The 22,739-nt window shown below is 41.4% G+C and overlaps 1 protein-coding gene across 2 annotated transcripts in view; it reads left to right on the top strand.

The window, feature by feature from the left end:
* KIAA1429 (KIAA1429 ortholog) overlaps positions 1-22,739 on the top strand; it is a 48,409-nt gene that overhangs the window by 12,989 nt on the left and 12,681 nt on the right. For both annotated transcript variants that reach the window (XM_019550559.1, XM_019550547.1), the window contains exons 2-13: positions 8,971-9,086; positions 9,319-9,405; positions 10,076-10,124; positions 11,421-11,589; positions 12,566-12,688; positions 13,095-13,379; positions 15,039-16,188; positions 17,019-17,510; positions 18,288-18,442; positions 19,790-19,872; positions 21,426-21,519; positions 21,670-22,214. In XM_019550559.1, the coding sequence (XP_019406104.1) occupies positions 8,971-9,086; positions 9,319-9,405; positions 10,076-10,124; positions 11,421-11,589; positions 12,566-12,688; positions 13,095-13,379; positions 15,039-16,188; positions 17,019-17,510; positions 18,288-18,442; positions 19,790-19,872; positions 21,426-21,519; positions 21,670-22,214 (3,348 nt within the window). The remainder of the gene's footprint in view (positions 1-8,970; positions 9,087-9,318; positions 9,406-10,075; positions 10,125-11,420; positions 11,590-12,565; positions 12,689-13,094; positions 13,380-15,038; positions 16,189-17,018; positions 17,511-18,287; positions 18,443-19,789; positions 19,873-21,425; positions 21,520-21,669; positions 22,215-22,739) is intronic.

Genomic DNA, 22,739 nt, shown 5'->3' with positions numbered 1-22,739 from the left:
CAGCCAGGAAAAGTGCCATGCAGCTGGAGCTGGCTTCCCACATGCTACCGGGGATGGGAGAAGGCTGGCCGGGTCTGCACTGGCCAGCAGATTGGTATAATGTGACAAGCCTATGGCTGGGGAGGGATCAGGCTCCCTAGATCTGAGACCTGATGTAGGCTATGGCACAGAAACTCACTCTGGAACAATGTGTTAATAAACTTGTGTCTGTACTTGCCAGGAACCCAAGTAGCAGGTGGTTGATACCTAGTAAGCTCATATGAGTAAAAACTGCTTAGAGCTTTGTGTGGCCTTCAAAATGTTTTTATTCTATTAAAATATGCCATACTTTGAGAGTCATTGCATCTGTATGAAAAAGCAGAAACATAGCCACTGAACTACATTCATGCCCTGTGGGAATAATCACAATTCAGCAAAATGGGTGGGAAGGAAAAGCCAGAGTTCTAAGTGTGCACCCTAAAAGAGGCCATGAAAGAGTCAGAAGCACAACCTTAGAACCAGGACCGTTATCTGGAGACGGCAGTCCAGTAGGCATGATGGGAATCCTCTGCTCTCATGAGATTTAGGAAAGCAAGAGGACATGAGAGCAACATGTAGGCAGAGACAGTACAGGGCCTTGGAGACATGTTAATAAGTGAGGACAGCTGTGTTCCCACTCTGGTCAGTGACTAATTGTGGGTACATCTTCACTAGCTTCAAGCCACTCAAACCTGCTGCCAGAAAATAAGCCCTCCCTACCTACTTATACTTTACCTGCTCTGAACTGGAAATGAGGCAGTGAGGGCCCTTCTAGGGTGGTCCAAGGACTGTAAAGTAGATCACACACAGAGAGTGAGAGATGTTCCCAGAATGTCCTCACCACCACATTGCTTCTGAAAAGCAGGGATATTCTGAGGTTCATTTAATGTTTGTAAAATGCTTGGAGAGCCCCACATAGATGCTCTGCATAGAAATGCAAAATATATTTTGACTTATTTTGTTCGGACCTTGGGCTGAGATTTTCAAAGCTGAGCCAAAAGGCCAACTTTCATTAAAATGAATGAGATTTAGAGGGCTCCAGATCTTTTATGACAACTTTGTAACATGCCTGTCCACCCCTTTTTGCAAATCTCAGTCATAGTTTGGAAGTTCAGCCAAAGAACATAAGAGCTTCTGAACATAAGAGCATAAGAAGTGCCATGCTTGGTCAGCCCTGTGGTCCATCTAGCTCAGTATCCTGTCCCAAACCATGTGAGGTAGATGCTATAGAGCAGTGGTCTCCAAACTTTTTTGATTGCGCACCCCTATCAGTAAAAAAAAAATTTTGAGCACGCACCCCCAATATATGTATATTTATATGAATATAAATAGAAGTTCTAATATTTTCTTCCCGCACCCCAATGGAATGCCTTGTGCATCCCCTGGGGTGCATGCACCCCACTTTGGAGACCACTGCTATAGAGGGAGAGTTTTGAACTGGTTAGACCCATTTCATTGTCACTTCCTGCAGCTTCGTTGGTGTCAAACGTAATGTGATATCACTTCCTGATGTGATACCACTTCCTGTGAGGTCTTTGAATATGGCTCACCAGCTAACTGGGTGATTAAAAAGTTCATGATCTGGCCCCACATTCAAAAAGGTTGGACACCCCTGTGTTAGATCATTAAGTCCGGTCCCCTGCCTTGGGCAGGAAATAATTGGGATCAGATGACCTCCACAAGGTGCCTGTCCAGCCTCATCTTGAATACCTCCAAGGAGGGTGACTGCACCACCTCTGCTGGGGGCATATTTCAGACGCTGGTGACGCTTACAAAGAAGTTTTTCCTTGTATCCACCATAATTTACCCTCTGTTAGTTTATGCCCATTGGTCCTTGGCCTCCATTGAGGTGCCCTCTTGAATAGTTGCTCTCCTAGTTCTTGATGCTCCCCCCTGAGATACTTGTAGGCAGCTAGCAAGTTCTGCCTGAGGAAGAGAAAGCTGAGAGGCAAGTTGCCTCTCAGCTTTCTCTTCCTCAGGCAGAACAGACCCAGTTCCCGGAGTCTCTCATAGGGTGTTCAAACAAATAGGTGGCCCTTCTTTGTACCCACTTGAGCTTATCCTCATCCTTCTTGAAGTGTGGTGCCCAGAATTGGGCACAGTACTTCAGCTGAAGCCTCACCAATGCCAAAGAGGGTGGAAGGAGTACCTGGATCTCTTGGCCACATATTGGCTGATGCATGCCAGAGTTTTGTTTGCCCTTTTGGCAGCCTTGTTGCACTGTTGGCTCCAGTTGGTCGTGACCCCTGGGTCTCATTTAGATGCTGTGCCAGCCAGTGGACCCTACCACCCATTGTATATTTGTGGTGGAGTTTCTTCCTACCCAGGTGAAGGACCTTGCACTTCTCCCTGTTTAAACCTCATTTGATTTCATTCCGCCCAGAAATCCAGTCTGTCAAGGTCATCCTGGATCTTTGTCCTATCCTCTGGTGTCCCCACGTTTCCCCACAGCTTGGTATTGCCCACGAACTTAACCATTGCACATTCCACCCCATCATCCAAGTCATTAATGAATATATTGAATAGCACAGGTCCAAGCACTGATCCCTGGGGGCCACCACTGGAGACTGCCCTCCAGGATGAGGCCATCCCATTGATCACCACTCTCTGGGAGTGGCTTATAAGCCCGGTGTCTGTCTAGCCCAGCACTCTCCAGTTTGTTAGAGAGTTTTGGGAGATAGAGTCAATGTCTTTACTGAAGTGTAAGTAGATGATGTCAGCCTCGTGTCTCTTGGCCAGAGGGTTAGTTACCTGGTTGTAGAAGGATGCAAGGTTTGTCAGGCATGATCTACCCTCGATAGCCGTGCAGGTTGGTTTTTAGCACCAGCTTGTAGTTGATGGTCTCCTTAACCAACTTTTCAAAAATTTTACCCAGGACCGAAGTCAGACTGGTGAGTCTGTAGTTTGTGGGGTCATCCCTCTTCTCTTTCTTAAAGATGGGCACCACATTGACTAGAAGAGGGCCATCCAGGACTGCTCCCGAGTTCCACAACTCTTCAAACAGCTTGGCCACTGATGCTGCTATAAGCTTGGCCAGTTCTTTTAGGACTTTTGGGTGTAGGTCATCAGGCCTAGCGGACTTGAAAATGTCCAAGTGTTGTGGAAGATCCTTCACCTGTTCTGGGCTGATTTCATGTAGGCTGTTACCTTCTCCCTGTTCCCTGGCCCTCTAGTCAGGTGAGCAGCCCCTGCTGGGTTTCAGGAATACTGACGCAAAGTATGTATTTAGGAGTTCTGCCTTTTCACAGGCATAGACTGTGGGCTGCCCCACAGTGGAGCCTGATTACTTTTATTTTTTTCCTTGCTCCCTAAGTATCTGTGGAAGGACCCTTCCCATCCCCTGTGGAAGAGGAAGAAGAGGAGCCCTTGTCTTTTCCCCTGCCCTGGTTGGATTTGAGGTGCCCTGTGGTCCCCTCTGGGGGAGACCGGCCAAAGGGAGTTCCCTGGACTTGAGGGGTCTCCCAGAGCTCATTGGCTGCCCCCTGGTTGGACTTGAGAGAATATTGCGCTGCCATCCGAGGCTAGGTGGGAAGGAGTTGGGTGGGGTGAGAGAGGTGGAGCTGTGGGCTCCACCCCCCGCCTGAGGGAAGAAAAGTGGCTTGCTGTGGGGTGGGGGAGGCCCAGGGTGCCTTCTCCAGTTGCACTAGGCGGGGGTGTTGTGCATGCATGAGGTTGGGGCTTGGAGGGAACACAAAAAGACAGGGACACACGGGAAGGAGGGGGGAAGCACGCTGCTGGCTTACTCAGCCATACTGCAACACCAGGAGAGGGAGAGTGGAGCACAAGACGTGCCACAAGAGAACAAGCACAGGGGGTGCTGCAAGTGGGCAGCAGGTGGTGGTGCTGATGAAGGGGCCCCACTGGTTGTAGGGTTCCCTCTGGCTGTAGGCGGCTGTGGCAGCAGGTGGTGGCTGGTGCTGGTGGTAGTGAGAGAGGCCTCCCTTCCTCCAAGATTGGAGGGGGGCTGTAGATCCAGGAGAGGCAGTGGTGTTAGTGGGGAGAGCAGGAGCCCACAGCAGCTCCTTCTATAATCAAAATTTATAGAAAGGGGACTGTAACAGGAAACCCTTACCTCTGTGGGAGGGACTGGGTAGAGGGGTTAAAGAGGAAAACAATGGGCAGCCTAATGACTTGGCAATCAAGCAGTTAGTGCTGGTTCTGCCCTAATAATTCATCAATTAAGCAATTAGGTGCTCCTTCACTGTTGCCAGAAGTGAGCTGGAGGGAGATAGTAGGCTACTTAAACAAACCCCTACCCAAAGCCCAGAGGGGAAGAGGGAAAAGTATTCAAGGCTCCAGCCTGGTGGCAGCAGGGTTGTACCCTGCCTAGGTTGGTTCAGTGCTGGGGACCAGGTTGGCTGCCTGTCTCTCCCTGTGTTTCTAGAGCTCTGGGGGTGCTGCTGGCCTCCTCTTTTGGTCCTTCCCTGCCTGGCTTTTTCCTAATGAATGAACAGAATGCTTTAAAGCAGGTGGTTGATTGATTTATGAATATTTACTTTTTAGATGGTGAGGTGATTTTTGTAAAGCTTTTAACAGTATACTGTCATTGCTAAATTGTCTGCTTCCACACCTCTAACTTCACGTAATCATGAAAATTTAGATCAGTAAAAATCGAGCCCTTCCCAATTTTGTGCAGTCTTGAAAACCCTTGGAGGGTCTGACATAACTTAAACTTTAGCTGTGCATTGTTTGAACGTGTGTGAACATTGTAGTATAGAAATGTCAGCTAGAGGTGTACATAGATTGCACCCATGTCTAATGCTGGTGTGGATGCTTCTGTGGCAGTACAGTTGTGCTAGCAGAAGAACTTCTGCTGGCAACTGTCAAGTCTGGGGTGGCTGAACTGCAGCATGCATACCACAGGTGATGTGGCAGCCTGTATGTGGCACAGTAGCATATGGCAGTGGGGACAGGTGACGCAGTGGCAGATAGATCAGGAAGTTGAAAGAGCAGCAGGTTAGGCAGGGAGCAGAAAGTAGAGTAGTGTACGGGGCAGGAGAAGGAGATTGGAGTGGTACTTGGAAAGGGTGTGGAGCTAATCTGTGGCATGCCTGCCAAACAGGGTTGGCCGCTGCTGCCCTAGGGGGTTCTGCCAGTGTAGCTTTGCTAGCTGACTTGGAGTAGTAGTTCCATAATGTAGACAAGGCCATAGAACAGAGGTGGGCAATTATTTTGGGTAATGGGCTACCTAACGAGTTCTGGTGAGCTGTTGAGGGCTACACATACAAAATCTTTCAGACGGTGTGATTTTAACAAATTATAGATAAAAACAGGTCATATACTAAAAATCAAACATCTACTATAAAAATTTAATTTAATTTTTGTCCTGATTTTTGTTTTTGAGTAGTGTATATAGAGGCAATTGCATAGTAGCTCAAAATAGTCTTACTTTTGTGTAGTGGGGCGGGGGTGGCTTCCCACACACTAGGTCCCGGGAGCAGGCCAGAGGGGTGTGTGTTGGGGGGTGGGGGGCAGAGTTTGGGGAGGCAGAGTTTTTGTGTGTAGTAGTAGAGCTCACCTGGGTGGTGCAGGTGATCTGCCCCCACTCAGCCCATGGCTGCCCCGACAGTGCTCTGCATGGGGCTGAGTCCTGCCTGTACTCATCGTGTATCTGCCGACAGCCTGGCCCCAGTGCTGGCCAGTTCTGTTTCCTGGTGGGACTGCTGCTGCTTGGCTCCCCGTGCCCCTAGCATCTCATTCTCTTTTTGCCCCTGCTGTGCCATGGTGTGGGAGGAAAGCTGCAGCCCGGCAGCTCCAGCTGTAGTTAGCAAAGCTGCAGCCAGTTGGCTCCAACTTCTAGTTCCCAGCTGCTTTCCGAGTGGATGGAAGGAAGCCAGGAGCTGCATGCCCGGAGCAGGAACCGCTTGCTGTAGCCTTCTGCCGCCCCCTCCAACGTGGAGCAGCACAGCAGGGGCAGGAGGAAGAGCTTCTGGGAGTGGCGGGGAGAGCTGACCTGTACCCAGGCTGCTGCAGGAGCAGCCCTGCTGGGAATCTGTGCGTGCTGGCTGGGGTGGTGCCATTGGCAGGCGTGGGCAGCTGTGGGCAGGTGTGCGTGGGACAGGCAGCCCTGATCAGGACTTGTTCCTATGTGGAGTGCTGCAGAGGAAGGCACAGGCCAGATTCAGCCTGTGGGCCATATTTTGCTTGCCTCTGCTATAGAAAGATGTTTGCTGCAGCAATCTTGCATTACTACATCAATTACTGCGCTTGAGTCTAGCTAAATCAACACTCCAGGTTTATAGCATGAATGAATAAACAGATGTCTGAGGTAGTATAACCTGAGGTACTGTGTTACCAGGTCAAGTGTAAAGCACTGTTTAACTCAAGTGAGGGAGAATCGTCTGGACAAGAGCAGCAGGCTGTGGTGTAAGACTCAGCTCTATACCTGGAGCTAACAGTGTTGTAAGGACAAACCAAAGTTACTGAAGGGAGTTGGGGAGATTCCTGAACTTCCTAGAGCAGCCTAGGGGTGGGAATGCTCACAGGAGGCTTAAAGCTGTGTTTGGCCTCACCCAACATTTTCACGTGTCCACAGTGCATGTTTTGCACCATTTCTTACAGGCACAGCATAGAATCTTATCCAGAGTTTTTAGTGGTTTACAGCTTTGACGGTTTCGCCCTTGGGCATGTAGTTTTTTGCGCCTGATGTCTACAGTATTCAAGGTGAAAAAAAAGTCTGTTTATGCCAAAAGGGTTCAGATGTTTTTAATTAATAGGAGAGTAAAATAAAATACCTTCTTTTGTAATAACAAGTAAAAACTGCATTTTCTTCCTTTCCCCAGTAACTCGTACAGCCAAAATGGGCTGTGGTACTTGATTTGCACTTCATTCAGAAGTGCTGCTTAATATTCAAATGAGAAATATTTATTTGGCCAGCTCGTGTACCTTTTAAATATTAGATTTCATCCATTTTGTCTTCCCCGTAATGTGTAGTTTTTAGTATGTCATTAGCTTCTTTTGTGAAGATAGGCTTTGTGTGCCCAAAGAACAAGTCGAGGCTCCAAGTGTTCTAAACTGTGCTTTGCATGTGCTATAAAATATATTAATTTAATCCAGTGTACAAAACACATGTCATTTCATGAATCCTGTGTGCATTATAAATTGTGCTTTTGGTTCTGATTCGCTTTAAGCATGTGAGTATCTCTATGAAATTCAATAGGAGTGTGTAAGGATATGCACACAGTGTGTATATATGCATATACATAAGCATATGCATGTGCTTTAGTGGACTGAAAGAGGCATACCTCCACAGTGTTTGCAGAAGTGACAGGATTAGATGAAAAGTGAATGTATCATGCACTTGTTTAAAGTAAAGGAAAATTCTGCAGAGCAAACAGCTTTACAAGTCCCTCTTCCAGAACACTCCTCCCCTCTCCCTGCCATCAGTCTGGGACTGTGCTGCATGCGGCATCAGTACCCCTGGCTGGTCCAGGACTTGTATTGCCACATACACTGTGTGTCCTGGACTGGCTGAGGGTAGAAGGGTGTTGCCTGCAGTGCAGATCCTAGACAGGGTGGCAGGTGGAGCATGTGGGTCAGTTTAGAACCAGAGATGGCATCGGGGGCCGTACGGTAGGGCTTTGTGGATGTTATCATTCACACCCTGGTCAAAGCCATGTATCTTAGTTTGGTTAACTCTGTTATGTGACAGTCATCGAACTTGACAGTCCTTGAGAGTGAGGTTCTTTATCATGCAACTGGGTACAGGATAGGTCTGTAGGGTTGATCTAAAGCAGTGGTTTTCAACTGTTTTTTGTACCAGGACCCATTTGTAAACATGGATGGCCAGTTCTGACCCGCTGCCTGCTAGCCCTGCAGTGTGTGGGGCAGGGGGTTGGGGGGAACTCTGCCAGCCTGCCAGGGAAAAGCCAGAATTTCCCACATTTTTGTCCTTTAAAGGAGAATCTATTTTAAAAGTTTGTTCATGACTCATATATTCTTGTGACCCACATTTGGGTTGCGACTCGTGGATTGACAAATGCTTATCTAAAGGTTCCTTGTACATTATAGAAACTTGTTTTAGCGAGCCAGTGACCATTTTCAAAAATTGGTTTCATGGCACTTGTGTTAATGCGAGCTTTTCAAAACAGCTGGTAAAAAATCATTTCTTAATTTCAGATTAGAGGTATATTGGTTGTCTGTTGGATTGGCACCGATAATAGGGGACTTTACGTTATCAGCTACTGGCTTTTTTTGGCTGTTATAGCTAATAATGTTCTTCAGTAATGCCTTCTGGAGTGCCTTCTCCAGTATGGGGGCACAGGCCAGAAGACATACACCTGGATTTCCACTCGCCCATGGGGCCAAGGCCCCCTAATGCCTGGGTTCCCTCCCGTGAGCCAGGGTGACCCTGGATACACCCTCATCTCCTCACTGGTGGGCCAGGCCGGGCTGGAGCTTAGCAGCTGCCGTGGTGTTCTGAGTGCTGGCGTGGCGTGGACTTGGGCCAGGGCCAGGCTTGGGGTGGGCGCTGTAAAAGCACTGAATGCCACAAATGTGACTGGGGCAGGGAGGGGTGGGTGGAGCTTATTGGTATAAGCCAAGAAAATCTTTATCGGTGCACCTCTATTTCAAATCGGTCTTAAAAACATTTTAATAGTGTTGTTCATTCTTTGGTCATGGCACAGTTGTTGAACCAAAAACGTTCTATAAACAATTTCTTCATAAACTAGTGTTTCCAGTGTGAATAGAGTCCTCTTTAGAGAATCCATGCTCATTTACTGTTACTTTTTTCTGCCCAGAATTCCTATAGTAATATTAATTATAATGGCAATGTGAGACCTATGGGTACCTGTCTTATAGTAAATTCCATTTTCTAGATGTTAAAAAACGGTAGATAGTAATGATGTCAGGTGCTCTTTTTATTGAGAGTATATAAGTCTTAAATATAAATTGAAATCAAGAATGCATTTTTAAAACTGTTTAATGTTTGGTTTGTTGTTTTGTTTTCAGCAAAGTACCAATATAGATGTCGTTCGTTTTCCATGTGTTGTTTACATAAATGAAGTACGTGTCATTCCTCCTGGAGTAAGAGCTCACACCAGTTTGCCTGACAACAGGGCCTATGGGTAAGTGTAAGGCAGTACAAATCAGAGAGATTCAGGTATATTATCCCTCTTGTCTGGGACTTGTTTTGCAGTCTAAAAAGCTGTCTTAAGTTTATGCATGCACTGAATATGGAAGATATTTCTTTCAGTTTTTTTCAAATGAGAATCTTGGATTTTAGGACTTGTGTGTTGTGTTCTATTTTGCTTAACTGAAGTTTGACAGGTTTAATTTTCACCTGTGTTCTATTTACAGGGAGACATCTCCACATACATTTCAGCTAGACCTGTTTTTCAACAATGTCAGCAAGCCAAGTGCTCCTGTTTTTGACAGGCTGGGAAGGCAAGTACTTTCAAAACTACTTTAAAATAGATGAGGATTTTCTTTATTTTCTTAAATAAAGCTTTAGGATCTTATAGTACAGATGCTACAGGTTATAATATTAAATAGCATGCATAGTTGCATTGTCTAGCTAGAATATAAAGTAGTATGGTTGGCATAGCTTATTCTAGCAAACACTGTTTCATAATCAATATTGTTAATAAGAGATTTTATGTAGGCAAACTTGCTTCACTTCCCTGTCCTCCACTGTGACCCAGCTTCATCACTAGATGTTCTCAAGATTTCTTGGAATAGTTTAACTTTTCTAAAGCTTTATTATCTGATTGATCCATTCCAAAGTATATATGGGACTGAGGATTGTAGGGCTGGCCTGCCTATTCCTGCTTCCTGATGCCTTCCCACAGTTCCCTACCTCCCCAGCATCTTTTGTTCTTAAATTGACGCTCCCTTTAATGTCAGCATATATTATCCACATACGGTAATGTATGTTGGGCTTTTTGCATTCTTAAATTAATGAGCATATACATTGTACAATGTTTTGATTTGGAGTCTGCCTCTTCCATGATCGTAAAGTATTAATACAGGTGATATATAGAAACATTAGGACTTAAGATTGTTTAAAGAGGTTTTGAAAAATAAATGAAAAATAAACGTGTGTTCTGTTTAACAGCCTTGAATACGATGAGAACACTTCAATTATTTTTAGACCCAATGCAAAGGTAATTATGTCTTATTTCTGCTGTGATTTGAACCTTTTTTCTTTCCTGTCTGGATGCTATTTGTGTTCTTTGGTAGTGCTATTAAGTGTGCTTAGTATTGTACAAAATAGTCATAGTGTTAGACCTATCTTTAATATGCTTATTGTAAACAAATCTGTACACCTCAGTTGGGTAATACACTAGGCCCAATGCTTTAAAAGTTAAAGCCTAAAGTTAGAGCCCTTGTAAGGGTGTGGACAGACATAACACTTGAATAACTTCGTATGTATTTAAAATATGTCAGAGGGCAAGCAGACAGATGTAAATGCCCTTTGAAATGTTCTGAAAATGGCAGAAGTGCTCCAAAAATAATTCTGAAGAAAACAAGTACTACTTAGAAGCTCTTCAGATGAAGCATGCATGCTGTACAGAGCATGACAAAGGGCTCAGCCCTTTAATATCTGATAGTGTTCCACTGCTTTAGATGTTACATCTGTCCCTACCCTAAGTGATATGGGTTTCAAAAAGGCTGACCTTGGCAGCGCCTATCAGAACTACAGTGAACATCAGATGGATGACATCACCCTAGTAGATGTTTAACTCAGTTGGTAAGACTGAGTGACAAAAACCAAAGGATAGTGAGATAAGGTTGCTGTATCTGGGCAGAGTGTCACCCCGTATTAGAATCTCATAATTAGTTCTGTTCTACCTATCTTAAAAACACCAAAACAAATCTAGATGTTTGGGCAGGGGGAGTGGCAGGTGGAGAATTGGAGCCTGATCTCGATGTGGGTGGGCTCAGCCCTAATCCACGTGGATCCCAACTGACTGGATTTGGCTCATGGGTTGGAGGCTGTGTACCCCCGGTGTAAGTAATAAAGGATGTTGAAAAGCCAGATCTTTTTTTCACCTCTTACTAGTCTACAGGTACTACTAAGCTGACAATAACTGTAAATCAGAATTGATATTAAATGCTTGTAGTGTACTTCCAAGCTTCGTCTTTGGCATCTGGTGCATTTAGATCAATGCTTCAATGTTACCCACGCCAAGGCAAGTTTTCATAAACTGGTCTGAATGGCCTTGACAGTGTGTTGTAAATGGATGTTTTGGAGAGTAAAAATCACTTATTTGATGTAATGAAAAATGTTTTGAGTTTTTTCTTTCAAAGCCAGGGAAAGGTGTAAAGCTCATTAATTTTCCATTTTCCTTGAGTGTTTTTATGTGGCTACTGATACAGCGCTCTTTGAATAAGATTTAAAGTATAGAATTTTCACTCACCAGTGCTTTTTAATTGTTGCATTTTATTTTATGAATCAGGTCAACACAGATGGATTGGTTCTGAGAGGCTGGTACAACTGCCTGACCCTGGCAATATATGGCTCTGTTGATAGAGTAATAAGTCATGACAGAGAATCACCACCTCCACCACCTCCCCCACCACCTCCTCCCCAACAACAGCCTGGCTTGAAAAGAAACCCAAAACATGGTGAGCAAATCAGAACTATGAGAACAAAAGTATCAAGCGTTTCCTTTATTTAAAATATCTCTGAACTGCAGGTAGGAAATCTTTACATCAGAGACTTCATTGGACTTAATTATCCTGTTGAAGTAGTATTTTGTTTTTTTGGTTGGTTTTTTTTAATCAGTAACACTGAATCTTCTTACAGATTTAGGTGAAACATTTCTTAATAAGTTCCTCTTTTTATAATGCTTCTGAAAAAGTGAATGTGATTTACTGAAAAATACTTACAGAAAACAGGAACTGAAGAACTCCTTTAGGTTGCATTTCATATGACTTAGTCCAAGAATAGGTGACCAAACTCATTACTTCTAAAATGGAGTTAATGATCAAGAGTAGATAAAAAGAGTGAAGGAAAGCTTCACCATTCTACTTAGCTTTTTGTTTGTGCCTTGCAAGTTGCTTAAAAAAAAAAGATTGATCATGTTTGGAGAAGAATAGCTTCTGTGCAGAAAGCTTGACCAAGTTGCTATTTTGGTTTTAATGTAATTTTAAAGAATGGAATTGTTTGGAGATTTAACTGGCAGACTGAAAGACAGAACTAATGTACAGCTTCAGGCTAAGGTTTGGTTTGTAAATGGCTTTAGTCAGTAATAGTAGAATTTATAGTATTATCTGATGCTATCAAACAACAGTACAAATAATTACAACGTTATGCTCTAAATTATGATCTAATATGAGTCCTTACAATAAATGTAGAATGTAGTGTTAACTTAAAATTACTGCCCTAGAATTAATGGTTAGTAAATGAGTTGTTGTTTTTTTTAATCCAGGGAGGCTTCAGGAAGGGCATTACTTAATCACTTTTTGTCCATGTGTTGCGTGGCAAAAGTACAGCTGATAAATGAGTGTTTTCTAATCAAGAATGACATCTAAATCAAAAACTTCTGTACTTTCCCTCTTTCTCCTTTAAAATACTCATTTTCAAAAAACAAAAATGTAGTTGATGGGGAGAAAGAAGATCAGTTTAATGGCAGCCCTCCAAGACCGCAGCCGAGGGGCCCAAGGACTCCTCCAGGCCCTCCACCTCCTGATGATGATGAAGATGAACCCATGCCTGTATCAGGTATAACAAGTGTCAGTCTGTTTCTCTTTATGTCTGTTGCACAGCTGTACATGATGAGAGAGGAAAAAATGCTGCTGTGCTACCTTGTGGCAGATGAACTTTTTGCTTTTGTTGAGGATCACAGATACACTTTTAAGAAAAGAAATGCAGTTAATGATCGCTTAAAGAACTGTAGAATCAAATAGCAATCTAGGGTTGCATGTTATGAATTAAAAGCGCATACACTGTTTATGTAAACAGCTTATTGAGCTAATTAGTTATGGTGAGTTGATTTGTCAGATCATTTGAATGCTTAAAAACGTTCTTTTGTATTTCCACTATTCCCACTACAAAACACTTAAACATACTGTTAAAGTATTGGATTTGGTAATTGGAGGATTCTTTTCTTAATTTCCCATCGTTCCAGTGGTTGGGGAAAAGGAAGATGATGTTGATCACAGGGAGGATTACTTTGAGCCCATTTCTCCTGATCGAACATCCATTCACCAAGAAAGCCAGTACTCTGATGAAGGAGAAGTAGAGGAGGACCAGCCAGAAGATGGGGAGGATGAGGAGGAAGATGTGGATGTTGAGGAGGATGAGGATGAGGAAGAGGATGATGGGCATACAGTAGAGAGTATTCCTGAGGAGGAGGAAGATGAGGAAGAGGAAGATGAGGAAGAAGAAGGGGAAGAAGAGGAGGAAGGTGAAGGTAGGTAATATGCAAAAATAAAAATGGCCAAGATTTATTGACAGTGGAGGGTAGTATAGTATAGTATAAGCAGATGACAGGAATGAAGAGACATAGTCTCTTCCTGCCTCTACTGCAGTGTGTGACTTTGGGTCAAGTCATTTTTCTTGTCTTCATCTTGATTTTATAAAAATAACTTGGAAGCCGGTTGCAAATAATGCACAAATTATTTTTTTTTAAAAGATCAAATTCTTCCAAGCCAGCGGCTGCAAAGGGGTATTATATTGTACACTTAAATTCTGGCATTTATGAGGTCAGATATATGCCTGTTCACTTAATTGATTATTATATGTTGAAATAACTGTTATTAATCATCTGCTATGATAATTTAGAGATCTTTCTCACATATACAGTTTCTAAAGAGTTCCGATCTAGTGTTCCAAAACAGTCCCACAGTAACAGTCTCATGTGCTTTCATCATGAAGGAGCAAATATTTTGGTAAGAAGTTAGATTAAATTGTCATGGATACGTGAAACTATACAAAAAGGAGAAGGGAAAGATGAGATAATCCAAGAACCCCTGCAGTTTCAGGAAGTGACTGCATCATTTGCTACTTATTGGTGCCTAAGTGGCAAACCTCCTACTTTCTTGTTCAGGAGGAGGAAAAAAGATCCCTAAAATCATCTGGCATGACTTCTGAGGGAAAATCCATTCATTACCTCTGATTTTCTGATCAAGTTCTTATGAGTGACAATTTTTGTAGTTAAGCATCTATAGATAGTTTATGCTTTGAAACAGTATTTTTGCCCAAGAAACTGTCAAGCTTATTTTAGTTTTTTATTTTTAATCAGTGATGCTGAAAGGAAGGTGCTTTATTTTTTTAAAGAAAAGGGCAAACATTTTTTTTCTGTTTAAAAGGGGGAGAGAACTCTCTATCTGTATCTATATCTATAGATACAGATAAAAGGCACTTATTAAAGAAATATAAACAGAAAAATGTTTGGTCAGAATTTCTTCCAGTCCTAAAAGTTGTTTAACTATTTTTCTGATACCTAACTTGCCACGTGTATGAAACAAAGCACTTCTTTGCTGAAGTGCATCTGGCCTGTTTCTGTCACTGCACTTTGTTCTTTAGCGGAGTAGCAAAATTTTAGACGGCTGCTGTATTTTCCTGGTTTGTTGGAGCTCCAGTGCGGAATGGAGCTCCAACATAGTGAATGTTAAGGAAGACAAGAAACCACTGCCTTTGTCGACATAACACTATCTGAAGTGTCAAGGCTAAATAGAGTTTACCAGAGGGAGATTTTTAGCAGATCTTTAGTATATGTTAGCTTTTTGGAACCAAAGATTTTTAAGAATAACTAACTATGATTGTGCTGCTATTATGTGATGTTATCTAGAATATTATTTAATGATTGGATTTCTTATCTTATTTGAATTAGGATCTTTGCTTCCAACTGCATGGAATTTCTGCAGCTGTCCTATGTAAGGAGTAACCTCACAATAGTGCTTTTTAATTATAGTAGCAAAGAATATCTTCAGTGTTTTGAATTCATACTTTCTAAGCAGCAGTTTATGTACTACTTTTGTACTATGAATCATTCCTGAAGTTTTATAAACTAGTCATGTGTACATAATTGCTTTTTATTTAACAAACTAAACCTAAAACTTCTTTTCAGGAGATGATGGCTATGAGCAGATTTCAAGTGATGAAGATGGAATTGCTGATCTGGAACGTGAAACATTTAAGTATCCAAGCTTTGATATTGAATATACTCCTGAGGATCTGGCTTCAGTGCCACCTGTGACATACGAGCCTTACGAAAGAGAGCTTGGACCTCTGTTGTACTTCAGCTGCCCATACAAGACTGTATTTGAGACTGAAGTTGGTAAGATAAGGGACCAAGATCCAGAAAAGGAAAATTCAGGGGCAGTCGAAGCCTCAGTTAAATTAATTGAACTCTTGGATTTATATCAGGAGGACAGGGGTGCAAAATGGGTCACGGCTCTAGAAGAAATTCCAAGTTTAATAGTGAAGGGCCTAAGCTACCTGCAAGTGAAGGACACAAAACAGGACTATGTTACCCAACTAGTAGACTGGACCATGCAAGCTTTAAACCTGCAGGTAGCTCTCAGGCAACCCATCGCTTTGAACGTTCGACAGGTAAAAGCTGGAACAAAGCTGGTGTCTTCATTAGCAGAATGTGAGACTCAAGGAATAATGGGACTCTTGCAGGCAGGAGTTATTAATGCACTATTTGAATTGTTGTTTGCAGATCATGTATCATCCTCCCTTAAACTTAATGCTTTTAAAGCTTTGGATAGCGTTATCAGTATGACTGAAGGAATGGATATGTTCTTGAAAGGTAGGCTAGAGGCACATGAAAAAAGTGGCTATCAGAAACTCTTGGAACTCATACTATTAGATCAGACGGTGAGAGTCCTCACTGCAGGTTCAGCAATTCTGCAGAAGTGCCACTTTTATGAGATTCTGTCAGACATTAAAAAGCTTGTTGACCAGTTAGCAGAGAGTACTCCTCCCCTTCCTAATCATACTGAGTCAGAGCAGGATACAGACCTTGGACTTGAGAGAACCAACCCAGAATATGAAAATGATGTGGAGGCTCCTATGGATATGGACCATCTTCTGGAATCTTCAAATATTAGTGAAGGAGAGGTGGAAAAACTTATTAGCCTCCTAGAAGAAATCTTTCATTTGATGGAGACTTCACCTCATACAATGATTCAGCCACCTGTAAAATCCTTCCCGACGACAGCACGCATTACAGGACCCCCAGAAAGGGATGATCCTTACCCTGTCTTGTTCAGGTAAGACAGGTCTGGTTTGCTAATTTAGGTTTCTTGTTCCAGTTTTGTGGATACAGTAGCATAAAGCAGTGACTAATGCTTTGCTAAATTTTTTTACACTGTTGATGCCTTTCGTTCATTAGTGAAGGCTCACAGATCACTTTAAGTGTGAGGAAGAACTGCCTGGTTAATGGAATCAGTTATGTTGTTAGTTTCCTACCCTAGCCGTCTTAATAAGATCGTGGACTGAATAGTGGACTGTTATGCTAAGTTCTGTGTAAACTTCTACCAAAAAAAACCCATTCTGCTCCGAAAGACCTTGCAGTTAAGTGTCTTGGCATTGTTCCCAATGGACAGTGGTCCACATAACAGTCCTAACACTATCAAACCTCCTGGCGTTTGTAGCAGAAAGATCGTGAATGGACTTAGGAACTGTTCATTACAAAAATGTCTTTGAAGTCTCTCATTACTAAAAAAAATAGAAGAACTCTAAACATTTTTCTCATTATTTTTTAAATAAACATTGTTAACTTTAAGAACTAATAGTAGCAGAATGTTAAGTTTGAGGATACGGGTACTCAGATTCACAAAATTCCCAAGGCTAAAGCTTCTGACACTTTTATTGTATGAATTATTGTTTTTAATAAGAATTTTGTTTTTAGGAGATAATCATAGCATTGACATTTTTGTGAAAATAGCTCAGAATTCTACTTCATTGTTAAGTCGGTATGGTTTCTTAAAATATGCAAAAGATGAGGTTCTGGTAAAATTATTGGATTATTTTTCTGATACTATGTTAGACTTATAAATCAGGATTGTATTACAAATGCTTTTGTTTTACGCTCTTACAGATATCTTCACAGTCACCATTTCTTGGAATGTATTACCTTGCTACTATCCATTCCAGTCACAAGTGCTCATCCTGGTGTACTTCAGGCTGTCAGAGATGTATTGAAGTTCCTGGCACAATCACAGAAGGGTCTCCTCTTTTTCCTATCTGAGTATGAAGCAACAAACCTGTTGATAAGAGGACTTTGTCAGTTTTCCGATCCAGATCAAGAAGAAGGTCTCCAGTCAGATAGTGCTAATGAGGATACATTTGCCTTGTGGCTCTTGCATTCGACACAGACATTGCAGTGTATCTCGGAATTGTTTTGCCACTTCCAGCGGTGCACAGCCAGTGAGGAAACAGACCATTCGGACCTCTTGGGAACACTTCATAATCTTTACCTGATTACTTTTAATCCTGTGGGAAGATCTGCTGTGGCTCATGTATTCAGCCTTGAGAAAAACCTCCAAAGTCTTATTACTTTAATGGAGTACTATTCCAAGGAAGCTTTAGGGTAACTGTATATTTGTGTTCATTCTTTGGTTTACTGATTTTAAACATTTATAACTTAGCGGTTTCCTTTGTAAAGAAATGATTCATCAGAAGAAAGCTTACAAAATTGCTATTGCTTCAGAGTAATGTTTTCAAAGTAGAATAGCAGGCTAGAAATGGCAGGTGTTAACAATTGTCATATTAGAAACTATGCAGGTCATCCAAAAAGATGTTTAGGTATTTTACTCTAGATCAATTTTCAGAAAACTAGAAAATATTAGTAAAGAGGTAGCTGTTTGGTCTAAACTTCAACATTTTTCTGTCAACCAAGTACAGGGAGCTGGGCACTCTGATTGCTGTTTCTGCATTGCATATTTTCCAAATCTTGAAAGCTTCCAGTATTTTTTCTAGAGAAATTTGTCACTTAAGGAGTAAAGACTGAATAGCACTGACAAAGATGTATAAGAAAGGGTGCTCACTACTTAATTGATTCTAGTCTGTGCTATCAATTTCCCGCTCTCCTGAGTATTAAAGTTTGCAAAAAAACCACGGAATAAATATACAAAGTACACAATTAACACGTGGGTAGCTGTTTCATTCCTTATCAAGAGACCAAAGTATAATTTTGATCTGTTTCTCAGAAAACACTTGTAGGCAAGATTATTTATTTTTCTTCTTTAGGTGAAGCTGTAATAGAGATGGAGTTCTATAGGCAGATTCTTAAGTGTTCAGGTGAGAGGATCCCTCAAATGCCCAGTATGGCAACGTACCATTTAAGGAAATCCTTTATCTGTTTCAGTGACTCCAAGTCTAAGAAGTCAGTTGCTTATAATTATGCCTGCATACTTGTTTTGCTGGTGGTTCAGTCCTCCAGTGATGTTCAAATGCTGGAACAGCACTCGGCACCTCTGTTGAAGCTTTGTAAGGCTGATGAAAATAACACCAAATTGCAAGGTACAGTATGTGCTATTATCAAGTGAATTGTTCAGAATGTATAGCAGAAACCTTTTATATACTAGTAATTAGGACTTCATGATCATCTGATTTTGATAATGTGTATATACTGAAATTCCCCTTTTAGCGACATATGATTAGGTTGAGTCACTGAGAAGATGTATAATTTTTCCTATTTATGTTAATAAGGGTTCTTCGACTTGACAGACTTCATAGTGAATAATTTATATAATATTCATTACCAGGAATATCAGATAACGGCAGGACGTTTGTACTCCTTGGAAATAATTTGGAAGGCAAGATTAGTAGAGTCAGTGGTTAACTACTATTTTGATTGTATTGTTTTTCTGCCTTTTAGTCCAGAACTCCAGGCACTTCTGAAACTTAGTGCACTATTAGTGGATGGAAAAAAAAAACCTATACAAAATTTCTAATTTATCAGTTTTTCCAGTGATTAGACTCTTGTACAAGGATCAATGCCAGGCTAGCCTGGCAATGTTATAAAGTCCAATGAAAAATTCCTGTTCTTGCTGTTCTACTTGGCAGCCCTTGGCTTCCTTAAGTACTTTTGAAATAAGTTTTATAGCCTGCCTCACAGTTTAACCAATCTAGGCCCTTCTTGACCACGAAGGGATGTATCCCGAGTTGAAGAGCTTTCACACAGAATACCCTGGTGGCCTGGAGTGGGGTTTTACTTGAACATCTATTTAAGGAGTTGGAAGAGTTGGATTTTGTTTGTAATTAACTGTTTTATGTGGTTGTGTGTACGTGAGGAGAATATCCTGCTCTTTCAGGACTGAATGGCTTTGTCATGTATTTTTAACCAGTTCAGGTATGGACCTTGATTGCCCAAGAGAGGTTTTTATTAATTGTATTTGCCTAATTACAAATAAGTGTAAAACATTAACAGAATAAAATTCTAATAGATACTAATTTAATATTGTTTATAGAAACCCAGTTCTTCATTAGGGACTTCTTATAAAATGACTCAGAAGTGGAAACGTTTTGCCAATTTCATTGCATTCCAGATGACCAGTTACATAGCATTTGGAAGGAAGTAAGCGGCAACTTTGGTCATGTGCCAAAAATCATTTCAGCACCTAGCTTGAATTCAGTAGTACTCAGTTCATGCAGATCAGGGGAATGTCCTGCCTTAATGCGGTGGGGGTTTTTTTTCTCCATTGGTATGTTAATGAAAATTGATTATTTTCATGACCTTTGTCTCACAGATTTCACCTGTGCACTTAGTATTTTATGTCTGAATTAAATTGCTTTTAAGGCTTTTTAATTAAAAAATGTAATGATACGAATTTTGTTTGCTGAAATATTTTGTCTTTTTGTTTTCAGAACTTAGTAAATGGCTTGAACCTTTGAAAAATCTTAGATTTGAAATTAATTGTATTCCAAACCTCATTGACTATATTAAACAGGTTAGTAAAGTGCTGAAAAAAAATTATTTAGTGGTAATGTTATGTTTAATAATTTGGGTGGGGAAGGAGGGAGAGAACATGTGTGTGCACACATGTATATTTTTAAAAATCTCACTCTAAATTCCCCTTTTTCTAATTTTTTAATTTTCCATGTATAGAATCTAATTATTGGACAGCCATCTTTGATTCATGCCCCATCTCCCCTTTCCATCCCCCCCAAAACTGCTGTGGGGGGGCAAGTAGTGGGAGTGCACTTAGTGTGGGGAGGTCAACTAGCTTGCCCCCTGGTAGTGCCTGCCCTCTGCCTGCTCTCCCACCCCTTCCTCTTACTTCATGCTGGCAAGCTGTGTCCTGGTTCTAGCCTGGGGCAGCGAGCACAGCCTCAGGCCATCCCCCATAGCAGCCATGAAGTAGCAACTGTGGGCTGCACACCACTGCTGCAGGGTTGGGCTGGGGCTGGGTTTAGTGCCCAAGGCTGAAACGTGGACAGAGCATGCCAAACTGGAGCAAAGGTAAATGCTGGGGGGAGAAGGGCAGGTGGGGGAGCAGAAACTGCATGGGGGGAGGTGGGGAGATGGCAGGGAGGCAGGGGCAGGCAGTAGCAGCAGGTATGGCCCTGACCCCTGGTAAGGGCTGGAGCCTGAGCCACAGCAGCTGCTTGTCCCCACCATTGCCCTCATATGCCACTTTTAAGAAGAGGGGCTCCCCCCCACGATATGGTAAATTGGGGTGGGGGGGAACCTTATCCTAGAATCAAGTAAATATGGTCGATGTCAATCAATCAAGCAGCATCTTGCCATGGTAACTATCAATCCAAATACACTTGTTTGTATGGAAACTAGATTTCTTTTAAGGCCTGTATTTGGGGTCGGATTTTTGTTGTCTTGTATACATTCAGCCAGTCAAGATGGTATAATTGAGGGTAGAAGTTGGTGCACAGCACAATCTGCAACAAAATTGTATGTTAATAAAAAAAACCCATGTGTTTCATACAAGTATTTCTTTCACTGCTAGCTTTTTTTCAAATGAAGTAACTTGTTAGAAGCTTTTGCCTCTGCAGTTAGTCTGTCCTTCCCATTCTTGAAGATTCAGTCCAGCAAAGTCTCAGTGGCTTCTGTGACAAAGGGATGACACTGAATTAGGGAGTAGAAGTAGGCTGATTTATGAAAGCAAGCAATGTTAAAAAATGTTAATATTCTATCAGTAATCTGTGATGGAATGTAAGGTACAGAATGTAGTATGACAGTCTAAAGCTTTTTGTGAAGAATTGTATGTTTGTGCATTTTGTCAGCATGGTAGTACTCTTTATACAGTTGAGCAGTAACATGATAACTTTTGGTGCTGCCAAGTCTGCACAGTATGAATAAGGTTGGAAATATTAATGTTCTTCAGTCTGTCTAATAAGTAATCAGTTTACTTTTTTATAACATTATGATGATTGCTTTTCAGATTCCAGCCTAGTAAAACAGGTTATTGTAACGTATCAGGTGTATCTTTGGTAAAAAATAATTGCTTATAACAAATGTCCTTACTTTTTTTTTTTTTTTTTTAAGAATATCGATAGTCTGATGACCCCAGAAGGAGTTGGTCTTCCTACTGCCCTCCGGGTTCTTTGTCATGTTGCATGCCCACCACCTCTTGTTGAAGGTATAATACAGATGTGTCTTCATTTTTTGATACAGAAATATTAGTTCTTCAAGTGCCTCCAATTTAGTCGCACCTAAAATATAACTGTGATTGCTGAAAAAAGATAAGGTGTACAGAAAAGTGTTTGTTTTTTTTCCCCCCCATTTACAGGTCAACAGAAGGATCTAAAATGGAACCTTGCAGTTATTCAGCTTTTTTCTGCTGAAGGAATGGACACCTTCATTCGTGTTTTGCAGAAATTGAATAGTATTCTTATCCAACCTTGGAGACTCCATGTCAATATGGGAACCACAGTTCACAGAGTTACTACCATTTCCATGGCCCGATGTACACTTACTCTCCTTAAAACAATGTTAACTGAACTCCTGAGAGGTGGCTCTTTTGAGTTTAAAGACATGCGTGTTCCTTCAGCTCTTGTTTCTTTACATATGCTGCTGTGTTCCATCCCTCTCTCAGGCCGCTTAGATAATGATGAGCAAAAAATTCAGAATGATATTATTGATATTTTACTGACCTTTACCCAGGGAGTTAATGAAAAACTTACAATTTCAGAAGAAACTTTGGCCAATAATACTTGGTCTTTAATGCTAAAAGAGGTTCTCTCTTCAATTTTGAGAATTCCTGAAGGATTTTTCTCTGGACTTATACTTCTTTCAGAATTGCTGCCTCTTCCACTGCCGATGCAAACAACTCAGGTATAATTTCAATATAAACAGAAGCTTAATTAGTTGCAAGTACCACCTTATGGATCATGTTCTTTAAGTGAATAAAAGGGTGCCCTGAAAGCTATTAAAAAGATTTTAATTAAGTAGCTTGTTTTGAGGTGTATTTAATGGCTCATCAGAAATCAGCTCGTGCATATTTTGTGTTTAATAATAGAGTATTAAAAAAAAATGGTTGATTCTGATCAATTTTATGTTGTTGGTCACTTATTTACTACTAGCACTCTGGTGTTTCACTATATTACTTAATTATTAACCTTGCAGCTTTTGTGTGCAATACTAAATGTAGAAAGGAGTTGCATAGAGATGTTTCAATTTCTCAGTGTATATGAAGGCTCCCTATGGTATTATTTTACATTTTTTGATCTGAAACAAATGAATATAAATAAGTGGGCTAATTTTAAGATTTCATTTGCTCTGATGTGGGATTACAACCTGTTCCGCAAATATACCTAGTCTGTTGAGATGGTTATTAGTTTAGTTTCTAATAAGGGTCTA

Source organism: Crocodylus porosus, unplaced genomic scaffold (assembly GCF_001723895.1).
Source record: "Crocodylus porosus isolate Cpor-Errol unplaced genomic scaffold, CroPor_comp1, whole genome shotgun sequence".
Classification (NCBI taxonomy): Eukaryota; Metazoa; Chordata; order Crocodylia; family Crocodylidae; genus Crocodylus; species Crocodylus porosus.
The sequence above is the reverse complement of the archived record's forward strand: the minus strand, read 5'-3'. Positions and strand labels throughout refer to the sequence as shown.